Here is an 18,124-nt window from a genome sequence, read left to right on the forward strand (position 1 = left end):
CCAGCCCCGGGGCGGCCGCGCTCGCTGCCCGTGCCCGGCGAGCGGGCAACTCGCAGGCAAGTTCCCGGGGAACTTTTGTCCCAGGAGCGGCGCGGAGCCGCGGGCATCGCACGGCCCGGCCGGAGGGCGCGGGTGCCCTGGACGGGGCTGCCCAGGACGGGGCTGGACGGGGCTGCTCAGGACGGGGATGCTCGGGATGGGGATGCTCGGGACGGGGATGCTCGGGGCGGGGATACGCGGGACGGGAGCCCGCGGAGCGGGGAGCGCGGCGGGAGGGGCGGGAGGGGGTCCCTGCACGGGTTGTAGCAACAGGTTCTCTCCCGCCGCAGGGATGGAAGAGAGGGACCCTCCGCCCGCGCCGTCATTCCCTGCCGGAGCCGCGCTGGCTGCGCCGCCAGCAGCGGGAGCGGGGCTGCCCGGGACCGCCCGGCTCGTTCCTGCCCTGCCCCGGCCCCGCCGCGGAGGAGGCTGACGGCGCTCCAGGCTCATCCATCGGGCTCCGTTCGTGCTGCTCGGGCTTCCCCTTCCCGGCTCTCCCGCTCCACGGGTCCTGTGTCTGCACAGCGCAGGATGGAGGCTTGTGTTTCCAATTTCTTCTGCTTTGCCTAATCTGAAGGTCCTTTCTAGCTTTAATTTTAAAATAATTAAGAGATGTCTTTTATGTTGATCTATTTACTGACTTCTGCTCGTTGGTGACTGACACATCAAGTGAACTATTCTTGATAGGCAATGTCTTTCTAGCAGACTTTTTTCATTGGAAAAGACTTGGGGAGGGGGGGGGGAAGGACAGGATAGGCATGAAATAACTCTTCCATGACTACATATCTTCATTTCAGTGGCAAAATATTTACCTATATAAATAATTATAAAATCATTTATTTTTAAAAAATATGTTTAAGGAATTGTTTTGAATGTGACTTGCTAAAATTTGTTGACATAAATATGTTTCACAGCAGAAGAGTAAATACAGTTATTACTCCTAATGTATTTCAGAACATTCTCCTGGGGATATAAGTTATCTGCAAAGTTATTTCACTTCTGATTATTATCAGTAGAATAAGGTTCAGCTCCATAAAACCAAAGAGTGAGTAACATATTTGACATAATTCAGTTTGTAAGTTGTCATAAGATGCCATAACTGTCCAGCTCAGGGTGAGCAATACAGAGATAGCAGGACGGTTTTTCAGCTTATCTGCTTTTCAGGAGAATTTTGTTTCCTATTATACATTGACCTTTTTAAGCTTTACTTTGATTTGGCTGAAGAGCACTTTGCAAGCAGAGCTGAAGTTTGAGACCTGTTCTTAGGCTGAAAAGAGCTGCATGAGTGTGGCTTGGAGTATGTCAGGAGGTACCTGAGGGTGATACAGCACAGCAATCCTGTGCCAGGAGAGAGCTGAATGTACCAGTGCTGGGAATACTGCCTGGTTAACTAAGGAAAGGCTACAGGAGGAAGGGTCACTGAACTGTAAAGGAGTTTCTTATGGAATTCTCTCAAAAAAATCAGTATATTCATATTCAACCTGCACCAAAAGCTGAAACTTTTCCCTTTTTTTTTTAATTTAAACTGAATTTACAAATGGTAAAAAGCAACAGAGATGAGTTCCAGGCACTGGATTTGATAGAAGAGTCTAAGGGGGGAGTTCTGCATCTTCCTTGCATGCTTGTTTTCATCCAGGCACAACTTTGAATTGTCTGCACCACAGAGCAGAGCAGGACTCCTTGCAGGAGCTCTGATTACATCAGAGATGCACTGCAGAATTCAAAATACTGCAGAGGACACTGGGGGGGGGAACGGCACTTGCAGTGGAATTTTAGCATGTTACTCATGAGTTCTATTTCTTTCCCTCAGAAGGGCATCTTTAAGAATTCTTTTCCCATTGCCTGGGAGTCTGGCATCCTTCCTGAATTTCGGCTGCAAGTCAGGGCAGTACAGATTTCTAATTTGATTTCTTCAGCAGGCATAATGGATATCCTCTTGTGCAGGACAGATTTTTGAAAATATGTTCTATCTTACTTCCCATGCACAACACCCCACTCCGGTCACCAAGAGCCCTTTCCACAGCGAGTCATTCCCGTAGGTTCTGGGAGCCAGAACAGTTACCAGGGTTGTATAATGTAGTGAGGAACAGTTATTGCCCCAGTAAGCTTACAAACAAAATAGGAAAAGATGCTCAGAGAGAAGCGATTTGCCCCAGGTGAGAACACATTATCAGCTAGGGGAGCCAGAAAGCTGACTGGGCTTCAGTAACTCCCAAGCATTCCAAGGGCAGAATGCTGCCTCAGACAAAGAAGGATTTTATCATTGGGCCTTAACCAGAGCAGAGCAGAGCAGGGGATTTTACTATTCCAGCACATCCTTGAAGTTCATCTTGTTTAATTGCTGGGAAAATTGTTGCTATAGGCCAATGTGTTTGTGTGACCTTATATTCCAGTGTGTTGTCTTTAATCCTTAACACATCTCTTATCAGCTGTCCCCAGTGTCACCAGGCTGCAACTTAGGAAGAAAACATTTTGCTTGGGTTTTAAGCTCAAGAGCAAAAAAACCCCTTCCATGAATTAGATCTCTCCCATCTTAAAGCAGTACTGACCATCGTTCTGTAGAGGCAACTTCCAAAGGAAAACAACAGACAGAGAAATGCATGCGTTTATTTTTCTCCTTCCTCTGTTCCTTCAACTTTTTATTGTCCTTTATTTCCTCCTACTCTTCCCCCATAGATCTGATGCTACGTGTATCTGAGGCAAAGAACATGTAAATAACCCATGGAGGGCACCAGCTCCTACGTGGGATCTGTAGGCTTGCCAGCTCTGGTTATGGAAAAGGAAGGAGCCACCTTTTATCCCTGCAGTCACTCAGTGTGTCACACAGGGGATTAATTTGTCCCATTTATTGTCTTGCACAGGTCGAGAAGATGAGAGCAAGGAAAGAAATTCTTTTTCTTTGCTCTGTTGTTTCCCAGTTGCTGCCTCGGGGTTGCAGCGTGTGTTTGACAGACACAGAACATCTACATTCCCCTCTCCCCATTTCTTCCCATTGTGTCAACAGTGGATGCGGTGGGAGATCAAACCAGTGACAGAGATGAGCTGCCTCCTCATTTTTGCTGGCTGAGATTCAAAGGATAAGTTGTTGCTAACCAACATCATCTGGCATTGCAGAAGGGAAAATGGTTAACAGCTCCCATTTATCCATGGTGTTATATCAGTCATCATCTTTATTCTCCTCAGGCCAGCCCTGCCTCAGACATGGTTGAGGCAGAGGGGAAAATGCCTGTTTCCAAATAAAACAGCTCAAAGAGAAGGAGCCCTACATAAACAGAAATCAGGTTTTCCCTGTTTTCCCACATCAAACCTATAGCTTGATTTCCAGGGGCATTACTGCTGATGTTATCTTGGGAATGCTTTAAGAGGAGACCAGCTCTGAGGTCATTGGGAATGCTTCACTGATGGATTGTATGGCAGGATAATTGCAAGTTAAACTGCTCCTCTGTTCCATGAGCTCCAGTTAGCACTGTTTTTGCCAGCTCTCCCTCTCTTCAGATTCCTTCATTTATCCGAGTCCTGCAGCTTGTCCCGTGGACAATACCAGAGTGCCATCACCTGTCATGAACTCCAGTTCATGATTCCAGTATTGGCCAGAATTTCTTAGAATTTGGCTTTTTAATACAAGTATGTTTCATGTTAATGTTCTTCCTTAAAAACAGACTTTCAGGTCAGCAGACCTTCCCCTCAGCCTTTCTTGAGGCAAGAGAGAGACCGAAATTCATGGGAAGCTGATTTGAGTGCAGGCCTGCAGGGTTTTTTCTCTGGTTGCACCCACAGTTACTTCCACAGGAGCTTCAGAACCTCCATCCTCTGTGGAGGGGATTTCCAGAGTCACAACTCTGGAGCAAAGACAGAGCAACACAAGCCAGTGAGGAGGATAAGGCTCTGCCAGCTAAACAGTTCAGATTTTGACATGGAGAACAGCTGTGCTCAGGTCACTGTCAGTAGTTACAGAGACCTCACCTTGTGACACCAGTGAGGTGACAAAGCTCAGCTCTTTGCTTACCTCAGGCCAGAAAATGGTGCCACAGCTCTCGAGAGATCTGAACCGTGCCTTGTCCATTCTTGTATATTCCTATAGACTTCCTTGTCCATATGCCCTAAAGGTAAGTAAATGAATGATTTCCTTTTAGTAATAGATAGGATTACATGTCATCAGGGTGGACTGGCTTCAAATTGACAGAGAGCGGTTTTAGATGAGGTATCAGGAAGAAATTCTTCCTTACAAGGGTGGTGGGGCACAGGTTGCCCAGAGAAGCTGTGGCTGCCCCATCCCTGGAAGTGTCCCAGGCCGGGTTGGACGGGTCTCGGAGCAGGGATAGTGGAAGGTGTCCCTTCCAACCCAAGCCATTCCATGATTCTATCCAGGTGAAGAATCAGGAAATACCTCTCCATCCAAAGCTGACCTGGGTCCACCTGTTTGTAAACAGTACCTAAGGAGCTGCTCTGTTGAGCTTAATCCCTCTTGGAAGTTCAGGAGCAGGACTGAGGGAGTGTTTCGTTGAAAGCAGTGTTGTAGGTCCCATTGCAGAAAGGAGAGCCTGTTGCTCTTAAACTGAATTGCAGCTGTAGTTTGAGCCCTTTGCTGTTGTGTATTTATGGGTTTTTCTTCTCCAGTAGGTATGTGCCACTCCTGGTGTGGTTTATAAAGCCCAGCTTCTGAGAAGGAGGGTTCTGTGGTTAAGGAAGTGGCCCTGGCAGGGGGTATATCCCCAGGGTGTGCAGCCAAGGGGAGGTAAGTGCAGCCAGGGAAAGAACAGAACTGAACTGCTACTGAAGCCAATCAAGTGTAATATTTATTCCTTTCCTGTGAACTCGAGGCTAGGAAGTCAAAAATACTGGTGCATAACTAATACCTATTTATTGTCCAATCTACTTAATAAATAAATACCCTTATCAAGTGAAGCCCAGCAACTCCACGAAGCTGTAGCTGAGTGTGCAGATGGAAGGTCTTGGAGCAGCTCTGCACAACCCTCCTGTGAGGGGCAGGTCCCAGGCTGACTTTACAGATGCAGTGATTTAGGGAGGCCAAAAGTTTAGCATTCCCAGCTCCTGTTTTTTATACCCTTTTGAACTCTGTTCACTTCATTCAGTAGGCTCTATGCCAGTGTTGTGTGAGCAGAATTTGAAAGGGATTTTCCAAGTTGTCGTTAGAATTTTTCAGTTTCTCACAATCAGAGGTGAAGGCACTATGGCTCTCAGGTGCTGATCAACCCCTATTACTGCATATGGGGTGTCTGCTATAACTGTTTGGGTAGAAATCATGTATTTCTTTGTAATCTTTTGTAAATGAGGCTATAAAAAGGGAGTTCCCATGTCATTAAATGTGTATAAACTCTATACAAACATTTATGTGATCACCAATACAAGTGGGCTTTTTCCCCCCAGATAGTTTCCATATGGCCTTTTAGAAATTAGTTTTGTTTTTATAAGTGTCTATGTACTCAACTACAACATAAGTGACTTCTGATTCTTTCAATATACTTCATGGGTACTAACATACTCATGATTTTTATGTGTAATACTTAAATAAAAATATACAAGTTCCTTTTCTACAAAGCACACTTGAACTGTGTTCTCATGTGACACTGTCATAATTTTCATACCTCTGTTCTGAACCAGAAATATCCTGCCACATGGAGGAACTATTCCTGCTTCCGTCTCTATCTCCTGGGAACTGAGACCTCTCTATGTGAGACAGGAGAAGGCTCCCAGTGTGACAAATATGCTGAGCAGAGCTCCTGGACATGGGAGCAGCCCTTGATGGACAAACCAGCTGGACAAATCCAGCCTTCCTAGAAAGGTCTTCTGACCACACTCAGCCACTGCCGTTTCTTCCCAGTTGCTTTTATCATCCATAAGTATTTTTTGAGCTCAAATCACTGTATTTGCTCAAAACTCAAAACCAACCTCTCATTTACTCACCCCATGTGGTTTTTGTTCCAGAAGACACTTGCAGAAGCATCGAAGGGATGTAAAGTTGTCTTCCAAGATGACTCTGATGCCCGGAGAAAATTCCGACTATGACTATAGTGCCCTGAGCTGTACTTCGGATACTTCCTTCAACCACACATTCTTCCCGGAGTCAGAAACCCTCAAGGGAGTCTTTTACCAAAGAGCCAGGCTAATTCCCCCTCAGGAGGATCTCCTCAAAGGCTTTCACCCCGACGACAGGAAGCATCACATCATTATAAACGTGGGGGGCATAAAGTACCTGCTCCCCTGGACCACACTCGATGAATTCCCTCTGACACGTCTGGGACAACTGAAATTCTGTAATAATTTTGACGACATTCTCAACATCTGTGATGACTACGATGTGACTTGCAATGAATTCTTTTTCGACCGCAACCCGGGGGCGTTCAGGACAATCCTGACCTTCCTGCGGGTCGGAAAACTCCGGCTCCTGCGTGAGATGTGTGCGCTGTCTTTCCAAGAGGAGCTGCTCTACTGGGGGATTGAGGAAGACAACTTGGACTGGTGTTGTAAAAGGAGATATCTGCAAAAAATGGAGGAGTTCACAGAGATAAATGAACGGGAGGATGACCTCCTAGAAAATGAAACAACAGGTGAAACAGTAGAGGAGACAAAAATCGGTTTGTGCATGAAAAAGTTGCAAGACATGGTGGAAAGGCCCCAGTCTGGCCTTCCTGGAAAGGTGTTTGCGTGTTTGTCTGTTTTGTTTGTAACTATTACAGCAGTGAACTTATCGATCAGCACCATGCCTGACCTGAGGGAGGAGGAGGAAAAGGTAAGTTGGCTTTTCAGGATGGAAAATGGTATGTGCTGGGAAGAGCAGAGCAAGTACAAGGTCTGAGGATATTGAGTTCAATGGGGATTTTACAGCTGTCCTTAGAGGGGGAAAAATATCACGAAGAGTATTTGAAATCTTACATGGCTGTTCAATTACTTGTGAGCACATCCAGTTCTGTGTCCAAAGAAAATTTTGTTAGTGTACAACTGAATCTTGCCTTGTTAGGCTCTTCGTGTTTGCAATTTAGAAAGCTTGAAATTCCCAAGCAGTACCTTCTGTGGAATAAGTAGTTCCTTTCTAAGTTTTGCGTATAACTTGTTCCAAATTGTCAGTGTGTTTCCCCATAGCAACAGCTCCAATTCCTTTAATATTTTGGGTTTACGAAAACCCACACAGAAACCTCTCTTCCTGCCACCGCACCAACTAAAATAGTTATTACCCAGTGCCGGTTACAAACTCCTCCTCTTTCCTGCAGGGTGAGTGTTCCCAGATGTGCTACAATATTTTCATTGTGGAGTCTGTGTGTGTGGCGTGGTTTTCCCTGGAGTTCCTGCTGAGGTTCATCCAGGCCAAGAGTAAGTTTGCGTTCCTGCGGCGGCCGCTGACGCTGATCGACATAATCGCCATCCTGCCCTACTACATCACGCTGCTGGTGGACACCACCTCGGTGGGCTCCAAGAAGCCCAGCTCTGGGAACATCTACCTGGACAAGGTGGGGCTGGTGCTGCGGATCCTGCGGGCGCTGCGGATCCTGTACGTGATGCGGCTGGCGCGGCACTCGCTGGGGCTGCAGACCCTGGGCCTCACCGCCCGCCGCTGCACCCGCGAGTTCGGGCTCCTGCTGCTCTTCCTGTGCGTGGCCATCGCGCTGTTCGCGCCCCTGCTCTACGTGGTGGAGAACGAGATGGCAGATTCCCAGGAGTTCACCAGCATCCCCGCCTGCTACTGGTGGGCTGTCATCACCATGACCACCGTGGGCTACGGGGACATGGTGCCCAGGAGCATCCCCGGGCAGGTGGTGGCCCTGAGCAGCATCCTGAGCGGCATCCTCCTCATGGCGTTCCCCGTCACCTCCATCTTCCACACCTTCTCACGCTCCTACCTGGAGCTGAAGCAAGAACAGGAAAGAATAATGTACAGGAGAGCACAGTTCTTACTGAAAGCCAAGTCTCAGATGAGCAATGAGTCACAAGGGAGTGAGGTTTTATTCACCACTCTCTCTTCTGAGACCAGGGACAATGAATGAAATTTAAGTTACTATTTCTCCTGCTGTCGAGTAGTTTTGTTGCATCAGATTCCATCTTTTAATTTCCTTTGGAAGCATTTTACAAGGGTAACCCTCATACTAAAATGAAGAAAAGGAGCTATAGCCAGGAACTGATGGGATTTAAGAGGTTTGTTATTATGCTGTTCTTTCCTCCCCCTCTGCCCAGTATAATGTATAGGACAGATCTTGCACTGAGATCATGCACTGGGATTTAAGGAATTAAAAGATCCCTGACAAGGAAAATAAGAAGAACAACATATAATCAAGTATAATTGACAGGCTGTTTTGCCACTTGTAACACACATTTTTCCAACCGAATCACAATGTATATAATCATTAAACAGGCTGCCATTTCTCTTGTTCTTCTTGTATATAAATAATGTAAATACAACAAAATTAATGGCTAAATTCTCTCCCAGTAACACACCTCAGAGCGTAACGGAAATAACCACAGATGTTTGTCCCATTGTGCTTTTAAAAAAGCGTCAAGATTTGTCACTCACAACAGAACCACCTATTTCTCTGCAAGTCAGCCCTAAACACAGCAGAAAAGAGGGATCAAGCTGTTTATAGCATAACCTTGCTAAAGATGTAAATACTTAGAGCTCCCCAGCTTCAAAATTTAATTGACATTACAGCATTGATTCTCTGCCATCGAATGCAGCATTCCCAGGAACAATGCCTTGGAGTTTTGTAGCACTTAATATTATTATCGAGAGGTGAGTAGCTGCGAATGCAATGCAATATGCATGAGGAGATGCCAGCCTCCCCCACCATCTGTCCCAGGTTTCACTGTACCTCAGCTCTGGGAGGGAACTCAGAGAGGGCATTTTCCAGGGGACCCCCCACCAGCGCTGGGCAAATCCACACTGGGCTCCCATTCCCACTGAGCACTTGGTTCTGTAAAAGGAGCAGAAAATATGTGGTCGTGGGAAGTTGCCAGTGAGGAAAAAAATAAAAAAAAACCAAATATCATTTGAGTCATGGAGTGGGGTGCACTGACAGCTTTATCCTGTCCTCAATCAGGAGGAACTCAAGGCTTCATTAACTCTACCTTTGCCATCCTTACACACGTGGTAGGAATGGAGAAAATTTTAAACAGGGCATGAAAAAGCAATTAAGGTCCTAAACCACAACCACGTATTTGTCAGCCCCGGGGCTGTCTCGGTCCAGGTTCTGCTGAAGCTGGGGGGGAACAAATGGGTCATGAGATGCTCAGGTTTCTCTGCAGGTTGATGACAGACCCCCCTCCCCATTTATTTTAGAGGAAATGGTACTGGCTTGATAACAGCTCAGGAGAAAAACTCCAGAACTTTAAAAAAAATTTATTTTAATCCACTGATTTTATTTCATGTGTGCTTAGAAGCAGAGGAAAGCTAATCTGAAGAGTTTCACCTTCCCCCCCCCCCCCTTTTTATCAAATTTACTTATTAGCAGGTTAAGATTTGGGGAATTTAGGAGTTCCCATCACACTGACCGATGCTTCTCTATCTTGATTTTCAGAAATACTATTTCTTATTGGCAGTTCTAGAAATGCCAGAATTCTGGATGGTTTTATGATTTAAATTAAGACCAAGGACACAAACATTGTCCTTTAAGAAAAAGTAAAAGTAGTTTCTCAGCCTGTGCTGTTTGGCCAAGCCCACACTATGCTGCTTTTCTTTTCAAGTATCTTTTAAAATACAATTTGAAGGCGTTCTGATACACTTGTTCCTGAAGGATAATTCTGAAAGTTTCTTAAATGCACTTTTCAAATAATTAAGACTCCAGCCTGTGGTAGGGAAATGTGCCTATGGAACATTACTGTGGAGTGCTAAAATATCCAGCCTAAACTCTTGGCAATTAATTCTGCACCAAAGCTACAAATGAACCAGCTTTTCACTCTTCTTCTTCGGCTTTAATTAGAGTTGGACAAAAAACAGGAACATCGTGACGAGAAAGGGACACGTTTTCCATTTTATCCCCATTTTTTTAAATTTCAGAACTGTTTGATCATCTGTGGCATTGGCTGCAGCACAAGTGCTATACATCTTCTACCTTGGTGTCAGCGTTCGTTATAAAAAGAACTGGTAATTAGATTGGTCCTGTGAGCAACAGTTGCTTATCTAAGAATGTGTTTGACAGGCTGAGCCATAAATAAGAAGCTGTAAGTGAATATAAGGAGAAATCAAGACTTACCAAATAAAACCCAAGCTCATTTCCATGTTCTGCTAGTTAATAAATGCTGTAGGGCCATCCTTTTTTCTCAGTGTCTTTACATTAATGCTCCTTTGTTTCATGTATCACTTTATTTTTTTTTTTATTCCCAAACCAAAGGTTGACTCCCTTGTCCAGGAAAAAAAAAAAAATTTAAAATATAACCCTGGAGTTGGGTGTTGGTTGAGCAAAACTGTGAAAGCATCTTGCCTGTTGCAAGTTCTGCCTCAGCCAGGGACAAATAAGCTGCGAGGATGTACCTACCCCGTGTAATTTTGTACTTGGCAACAGCTCCTTGTAAGGATATGGCCATGTTTTACTCTGAATCACTGTAACAAACCTGGCTGTGTTTTACAGGAGGCAATACAGACTGGAGTCCTCATGCTAAATAAATCCAGCTAGAAGAGAACAACATTAGTATGAAACCCACACTCTGTTCCAGCTTTTCTGGGAAGGCTGAGGGTCTCAGATGATTATGCCTCTTTACAGTATAGTATCTGAATTTTTAGCCAGATTCATGAAAATTGTGGCTTGACTCAAAAGCTGCCTGTTCTGAGAGCTCCCCAGTCAGCTATCACTCCTTTTTGGCATTTTAGCAGCATGTGCAGCCGACAAGGCAGTCGCAATAAAGCCACGTTGTGCTTTCCTGACGCGGGAGGGTTGTTGGGGTGCCCCGACAGCAGCGATGTCTGTGACAGCGACAGGCACTGCTCTGGTACTGCCCTCTGTATGCTCAGTCCATGTACAGAATGAACCCCACAGCAGGAGCTGTGCTAGTGTGGATTAATAAAGTCTTAGGCTCTCCTTGCATTTTCATGTGCTTCTTGTGAGACACAAAGCCTGTCACACCTGCTGAAGGGGTGTGACAACGTGGGGTCACTGTGGGAGGGGAGTGGAGCTGAGGGAGGACTGGGGCTCTGAGTGTTTCTGACTGTGACAGAAAACATTTACTAGCAAAGAAAATTAATCTTGCTGTATAAAAATCAAGGTACCAAGATTGTATAGGGAAACCCCTTCCATGCATGTTGTCCCAAGAATCACAATCACAGTTCATTGGGATGTAATTTTAACTATTTTGAGCATTTAACCAAAGGATCTAACAGATTCTGAAGAGAGCAGGAAGGATCCGTGAAGACTGAGAAAGAAAAATCCCTGTTGAAATCAGAATTTCCAGGTAAGGTGGTACACTGAACGACTTTCTCTCAAATCTTTCCCCTTCCACCCTTCTCCTTCCTCAAAACCAGCACAAATCCCTTGGTGGGGCAACACTGAGAACTTAAAGGCAGAGCCACACAGCTTCTCTAGTGGTACATCAAAGAACAGCATCTGCAGGGTGAGCAGAGTGTCAACCTTGTCAAAGGATCTCAACCCCCACTGGGAGAGATATTGTCTTCTCTCCTTTCTGACTTTATTAATAGAGAGAGCCCAGAATGAACCAGATCCCTAATCCAGGTGTTACTTTGAAAGTCCAGTTTTAGGATAGATGGAGTATGAAATTGTACAGAACCACCAGGTGATGTATCCTTTCCACACCTCATTCACTGCATGTGGGGAACCAAGGAGTGGGAAGAATCCGAATGCAGAGAGGTCGAGTTGTTCTTGTTCAGGGTCAGTCTGAAACAGTAACACAGCAGCAAATACAACAGCTCTGGCTGCAAACCAGTTCTGTTCCATACAATTACTGATCAGTCTTGCTTGGATAAGAAAAAAGACCAAGTTAAAACAAGAGGAAAGGGACAGATACTTCTTATAACTGTGCATGTTCTGCCTTGTAACACAGAGTGTAAGTCCTTAGGACAGGATCCCTTGTTTGGTGGCTGTCGGTCACTATGCAAAATCACACTCCACAAATAAAGATAAATTTCTACACCACCGGTAAAGTCAAGGGGAATTTTACCTGTCCTGCCAGACTGAAGTTTGGCCTATTAATTACTAACAATAAAACTGGTCCTTTCCCCCCTTTTTGTTCATTTTTTGTCATTTTCCAGCATCTCACTTCGTCTGAAATACTCCATAGAAATCACTAATGAGATGGAGGATGTTATTAGCTCTCAGCCTGCCAGAAGCATGGTGAGGAAACTGCAGGATCAGAATATCAGGGGATCTTCTGCCCTCTTCAGCAGGGCTTTCACTTCCCCTTTGGCTGCGGGAACTAATCCAGAAGCAAATGTCACTTGAACAGAAATAAAGTTCTGCCGTAACTGCAACCACAGCAGGCCAATTAGGGTAATTAGAGCATATTTGCTACACTTGATAAATATTCATTCGTTATCCCTGCAGCCCTTGTGACAGGAGTCGAAGAGTCCTGTGCATCTCCAGCGTCAGGCAGGGCACACAAACACGTGTAACTGTGGCAGGGAGAGGGCTCAGCTCCTCCTTTGTCAGGTACCCTCGTTAACGACCAGGCTTTGTGGCCGTTCTTAATTACGGTCGTAATTTGATTCCTACATCCATTGTGGGTCCAGAAAAACAGGGCTGTAAACAACAGTAATTAGCCTGCTCGAGTGACTGATCTGGAATGCAAGTGCTTCCCAGCCATCATCTGGAGATGGGAATTTTTTTTAAAAAACAAAGCCATTTGTTTCCAAAACTAGACAGTTCATTTTTCAGCTCTCATTCGTGCAAGTGAAGTGGTCAGCAAGATAATAATGTTTCTCTTTCTGCTAAAGACACCATAATTTAAATGGTGCCCACCTCAGAAACAAAGTGCTGGGGACTGGCATAAATTTCTATAGTTAATCATATAGAGAAATGAAGTTTTGACACAATTGCTGAATGATAAATTGAAGCAATGCTCTCATTCTCATTAGTGATGCACCTGATGTTCCAACGAAGCTGAGCGATATCATCTGTAACTTTTACAGGGATGGCAGTTTCCAGGTCAGTCAAGGAAAAGATGACTCAGTTTCACTCATAAATAAAAGAACATTTTGGGAAATCAATAAATACCATCCTCAAGCAAAACCACATCCAACACTTGAGAGAGGAATAATTTGGGAGAGGAATAATTCTGAGGACAACCTGAATGGGGAAGGTTAAGCATCCCATGTCAGAGTGGGTGAAGTTATCTTAGGTGAGAGCAGAGAGCACAAATTCAACAAGGGATCAGAGGATGAAAACAAACATAATTCTATGGAAATAGGAAAGCAACAGCAGCAACAGCAGCATGAGGCAAAGCTGGATCCTCATCCCACCATGGAGGCTTCTAGAACCCCTGAAATTGCACTAAGAAAACGTTCCTTTTGGTGGGACCTGTGAAATCCTACCTGAGCATTTTCCCCTGCTGGCTCCTCCTCTCCACTGGCAGCAGGAGCTCCTGCCCACACCTAAGTAGTGTGAGCACTTCAAGGGGAATTTCTTCCTGGAAAAGGCTTCCAGACATTGGAAGGGGCTTCCCAGGGAGGTTTGGAGTCCCCATTCCTGGAGGTGTCCAAGGAACGACTGGATGTGGCACTCAGAGCTCTGGGCTGGGGGACAAGGTGGGGATGGGGCACAGCTTGGACTCCAGGGGCTGGGAGGGCTTTTCCAACCTCAGTGATTCTGGGATTCTGTGATGAGATCTGGTTAAATTTTTGCATATCACTGACAGGAAAAGCCACAGGGTGAGTGTTCCCTGCAAATCCAACTCCCGTTATTTGCTGTATTTATGTCCAATTGTATTTCTGACCAGGAAAGGGACAGCACTCCAAATGCAGGACTGGCCCAGAAGCTGGTCGGTGCTAGGAGAGTCAAAAATCACTGAGAACACCATAAATCCAAGGTGTGAGTCAGTGTTAGGGGAAAAGAACGGGTTCTCCTCCGTGCCCGATCCCAGGATCTTACATTGCCATCTACGGGCCGCTCCCGGCAGCTCCCGCTGATTCCCGGTCCTGGAGCTCCCACCCGCACCAGCCGGCATGAAAAGGAGCTGTAAAACATTTTGGGAAATTCTTTTTAAAATACGGAGGGAAATATTCGATCCATTGCACACCTGGCCTGTCATTTCCAGAGCAGGCTGGCGGATCTGCAGGGAAACGAGGACGAGGATACACCATCACCAGAGCTTCCTGGGAAGTGCAAAGCATGTATTGACACTACATAAATCCTCATAAAAATATTTATGCAGCATTTCTTTGGCTGGAATATTGGCAAGTGACATCTTTCAAAAGGCTAATGCAACTTAATCTGACTAAAATTAACAAACTTCAAGGTCACGGGGGGCAATGTAAACACCTCCATCTCTCGTACAGGAGCAGCCTGGTAAGGAAGCAGTCATGGTTTTATGTGTGAAAGAAAGTGAAGATGAAAAGGCATCTGTAGTGTTTTAATTAGTTCAAATCATTGTCACACCTGTTACCTCCCACTACTACAGTAATAAAATTAAACTGAGAGCAGAGTTTAAAAAATATGCTTGAAATGGACAATATGCAAGTCCTGGAAATTACTTCTATAGATTCTGCCTAACATGGGTGTGCCACAGCCATCCTCTGGGTGTGCACATGTATACCTGTATACCTGTACATAAAAATACACTGAGAAAAAACACCTTATATTATTATTTTAAGAATTTCAAACTCTTAGATAGTGAAGTTAGAGATCTGTTTCCCAAAATAAGAACTTCTGGCAGGGCCTGTAGCAGTGGGACAAGGGGTAGCAGATTTAAACTACAAGAAGGTAGATACAGAATAACTATAGGGAGGACTTTTAGTACAATAAGGGTGGTGAGGCCCTGGCAAGGTTGCCCAGAGCAGCTGTGACTGCCCCATCCCTGGACGTGTTCAAGGCCAGGTTGGATAAACTTGGAGCAACCTGGGCTAGTGGAAGGTGTCCCTGCCCACTGCAGGGGTTTGGAGCAAATGATCTTAAATGGTCCCTTCCCACCCAAATCACTCTGTGATTCCAAGACCCCTTCCACCACAGGTGAATGCCCCTTTCCCTAATTGAGTTCATTTCCCAGTCAAATATCTACAGAGCCATTTTAAATTTGGAAATAACCTTTCTTTGCAAGGCAGGGATTTGGTCTCTTAGCAACAGCACGAACACCTTGTGAACCAAACTACGGCTTCCTGGCACAGCAGGGCCTCGTGCCATGGGCATGGAGAAGCCACAGGAACATCCAACTGCTGGTTCCTTCCTTCAGGGACTGATGGCAAAGGGGTAGGGCAGCAAATCCCACAGTGAACCCCCCCATGGAGGTTGGCAGCTGGGCCATGGACAGCGTGTTCCAGCCTGGATTGCTCTGCCTAAGCCGTGTTTCCCAGATGTTGGTTCTGGCTAAAGCTGCAGCCTGACTCTGGCTTTCAACAGACACCGTCACTTTGAGCAGCCCTAATGCAGAACAGGAATAGCTTCTTCTCTGGCTGGGAAACTTGTACCACAGCAGGACTGGACTGAACTCTTACCAATGTGCTTTTCTGATAAGATTCAGATGACAGCCATCATTTTGGAGGGAAGCTATTTTTTGTTCTTAGCATGAGCACGAAATATTAGAATTGCAAGCACTTCACAGTAAAAAGAACAAGAGGTCAGAGCAGCACCATCACATGGATGTATTTCAGTTGGCTTTGACTGTCAGCTGAATCAGTCACCTGAAATATATTGTGAAGACAAGATCAAATGAACCTGTTCAATGATAAAAGACTAGAGAACAGGCAAAGAGGGCATTTTCCCTTCCCTTTGCTGCTGTGTGGAGAGTACAGAGCGTGCAGCTGAATGGCACAACACAGATTAGAATGGACTTGTGCTCTAAATGGCCAAGCTTTTGTCACTGCAATACCCCCCTGCCTTGTCCAAGTCCCATAACCCATGAATCTGAGCTATTAGAACTGTTCCAGAACAACATGCTTATTAAATTGTTTCCTTGAAATCTGGTCACTGGGGACAGAGTGGGCACACAGCAGAGACTGGGGGAAGAGTGACTTGCCCAGGAGTGCAGCCAAAACTTAGCAGAGTCTCTGCATTTCTCCTCTGTCTTTTGCCCTGTTCATGAAACCATTGCCCTTCTGGACAACTGAGTCACTGCAGGAGAAAGCTCTGGGAAATCTTTCTGTCTCCTTCCTAACCAGGCCTCCAATTAAGTACTGCTTTTCCTGCACTGTATTTATTACCCCACCAAGAAACCGAAGCTGCAGTGTGAGGTAAGGAAAGGGACTGGTATATTTAACCAAGTAACACAACCCACAAAAGGTTAATACCACAAGCCAATTCATGTGTGTGTTCTCCTGCCATTCACATTGCTAACTGTGCTCCAAATTTTGCTGCCCTAATAGGTGTTAATGTCCAATTTATTCTATTTCCCTCGTCTTCTTTCAAAAGAGCTGTACAAAACCAGCTCTTTCTAAGCTTGAATTGCCTCTCCCAGCCTGGGGAATGCTGTGGTTTATTAACTTGCAGTGCCACCTAGCACACAGCCTTCACATTATTTTTTCTGTACTTTCAGAAAGCTCCAAGTTTTCACATTAAAAAAAAACACCACAACCTTGTGCTTGGAGTATTTTAAGCATCTAGCGAAAAGTTTTGTTTTGAACAGCTAGATTTCTATTAGAAATTATGCTTTCTAATAGGATAATAATAATCAAGATGCTCCCATACCTAAAATTCTGGTATGGGAACTCTGAGGACTAGTTTTGACTACATCCCCTATACAGTTGTCTACAAATACTTCTATTAATTGTTAGGGGATTTTTAAAAAAAAAAAAATAATTCTATGCTTTGATAGTAGGTCAGTAATGAATTTATTGGGGTTTTGAGATAATAGAGACTTCTGCCAGGTTATCAAGGCACATTAGTACAATTTAGACTAATCTACAAGCTTGACCAGCTCAATTTGCTTTGCCTTAAAATACCACCCAGGGTGGCCCAGGAATAAACAGGATTAGAAATGAACTCTGCAGCCATCCCAGAGAGCAACACGTGGGAGACATTAAAAGGCAGCAGCCACTGTGGATCCCCCCCAAACCCTGAGGTGGGAGCTGTTCCTGTGCCAAATCCTAGGAAGGCATTTACAGAGAATATAACCTTGTGACATGGAGGGAAGGACAAGGAGATAAACCCCCTGTGCTGCCCAACCTTCTTTCTCCTGGTAACACCCCCCAGAGCACCAGAGCTCTGTGGACAAAGCACCTTCTCTTCGCTCACAATGGCAACACCCACCAATATTTCGACAGGGCTTTGGCAGCACTACAAAATCATAAAGTTTTATTGCATCTCTTAGAATTTCTAAGTAGAGTTTCTCTAGCAGTAGAGAAACCGCCAGGTGTTTTATAGAGCTCGGGAATTAAAGCACGTCAAAATAAAAGATAAGTCTGCAATAATAAGAATGGTTTGGTGCTTAGATATGATTTTATGGTCCTTCATTTTTCAGCTTATCTTCAAAGAGCCCAGCACTGCTGAGGGCTGTGCTTACAGGATGACCTGTGTGTCAGTTTAGCAAGCCAAGGGGAAAAAAATATGATAAAATAAAATTAAATCCCTAGCATGTAGAGTGAAATTTGACAAGCACTATGGACTCCAGCTTTCTCTGAGAGACATGGAAGATGTTTCCATATTTGCTGAGGATTTAATTGCTATCATAAGTCAAGGAAGAGAACTTTTTTCTTCAAAGAAACCTATGTTTTGCATACTCCCCTGAGAGCAGAACTGAGTCACTAGTTCTTTCCCTCCTCTATAAAATACCCTCCTCTATATTGTATGCCTAATTACTTCTGTATAGAACTCTCTTTATGTAAAAATCACAAATGCATTTCAGATGGTGCACTCCTGCTTTGGACATTAGTCCCTGCAGAATGGCAAGAATGGTCTTTTTAGAAAGCCATTTTGATAGAAAACATCCTCAAAAGTTTGTCTCTCATCAGCCTGAACTGATGCATTTACTGGTTTGGGGGTTTTTC

The 18,124-nt window shown here is 45.0% G+C and overlaps 1 protein-coding gene across 3 annotated transcripts; it reads left to right on the top strand.

Annotated features, from left to right (window-relative positions):
• The first annotated feature begins 341 nt into the window (after positions 1-341).
• Positions 342-11,066, top strand: KCNG1 (potassium voltage-gated channel modifier subfamily G member 1). Of its 3 annotated transcripts, XM_027881294.1 has the most exons (5): positions 342-616; positions 4,408-4,554; positions 4,660-4,774; positions 5,986-6,790; positions 7,269-8,039. In XM_027881294.1, the coding sequence occupies exons 4-5, from the start codon at positions 6,032-6,034 to the stop codon at positions 8,037-8,039; spliced, it is 1,530 nt and encodes a 509-aa protein (XP_027737095.1). In that variant the 5' UTR covers positions 342-616; positions 4,408-4,554; positions 4,660-4,774; positions 5,986-6,031. The 3 variants fall into 3 exon arrangements, with proteins under 3 accessions (XP_027737095.1, XP_027737096.1, XP_027737094.1); XM_027881295.1 differs by lacking the exon at positions 4,408-4,554 and having other exon boundaries at positions 5,989-6,790; XM_027881293.1 differs by lacking the exon at positions 4,408-4,554 and having other exon boundaries at positions 343-616; positions 7,269-11,066.
• Positions 11,067-18,124: the final 7,058 nt, after the last annotated feature.

The sequence above is a fragment of the Empidonax traillii genome, unplaced genomic scaffold (genome assembly GCF_003031625.1).
Source record: "Empidonax traillii isolate 1590-97213 ecotype Southwest subspecies unplaced genomic scaffold, ASM303162v1 scaffold86:size2944007, whole genome shotgun sequence".
Classification (NCBI taxonomy): Eukaryota; Metazoa; Chordata; class Aves; order Passeriformes; family Tyrannidae; genus Empidonax; species Empidonax traillii.

Bases quoted from the DNA above. Each gene is read 5' to 3' on its own strand.
- KCNG1 (XM_027881294.1), top strand. From the start codon at position 6,032: ATGACTCTGATGCCCGGAGAAAATTCCGACTATGACTATAGTGCCCTG. The intron at 6,791-7,268 runs GTAAGTTGGCTT...TCTTTCCTGCAG, and splicing joins TGAGGGAGGAGGAGGAAAAG to GGTGAGTGTTCCCAGATGTG.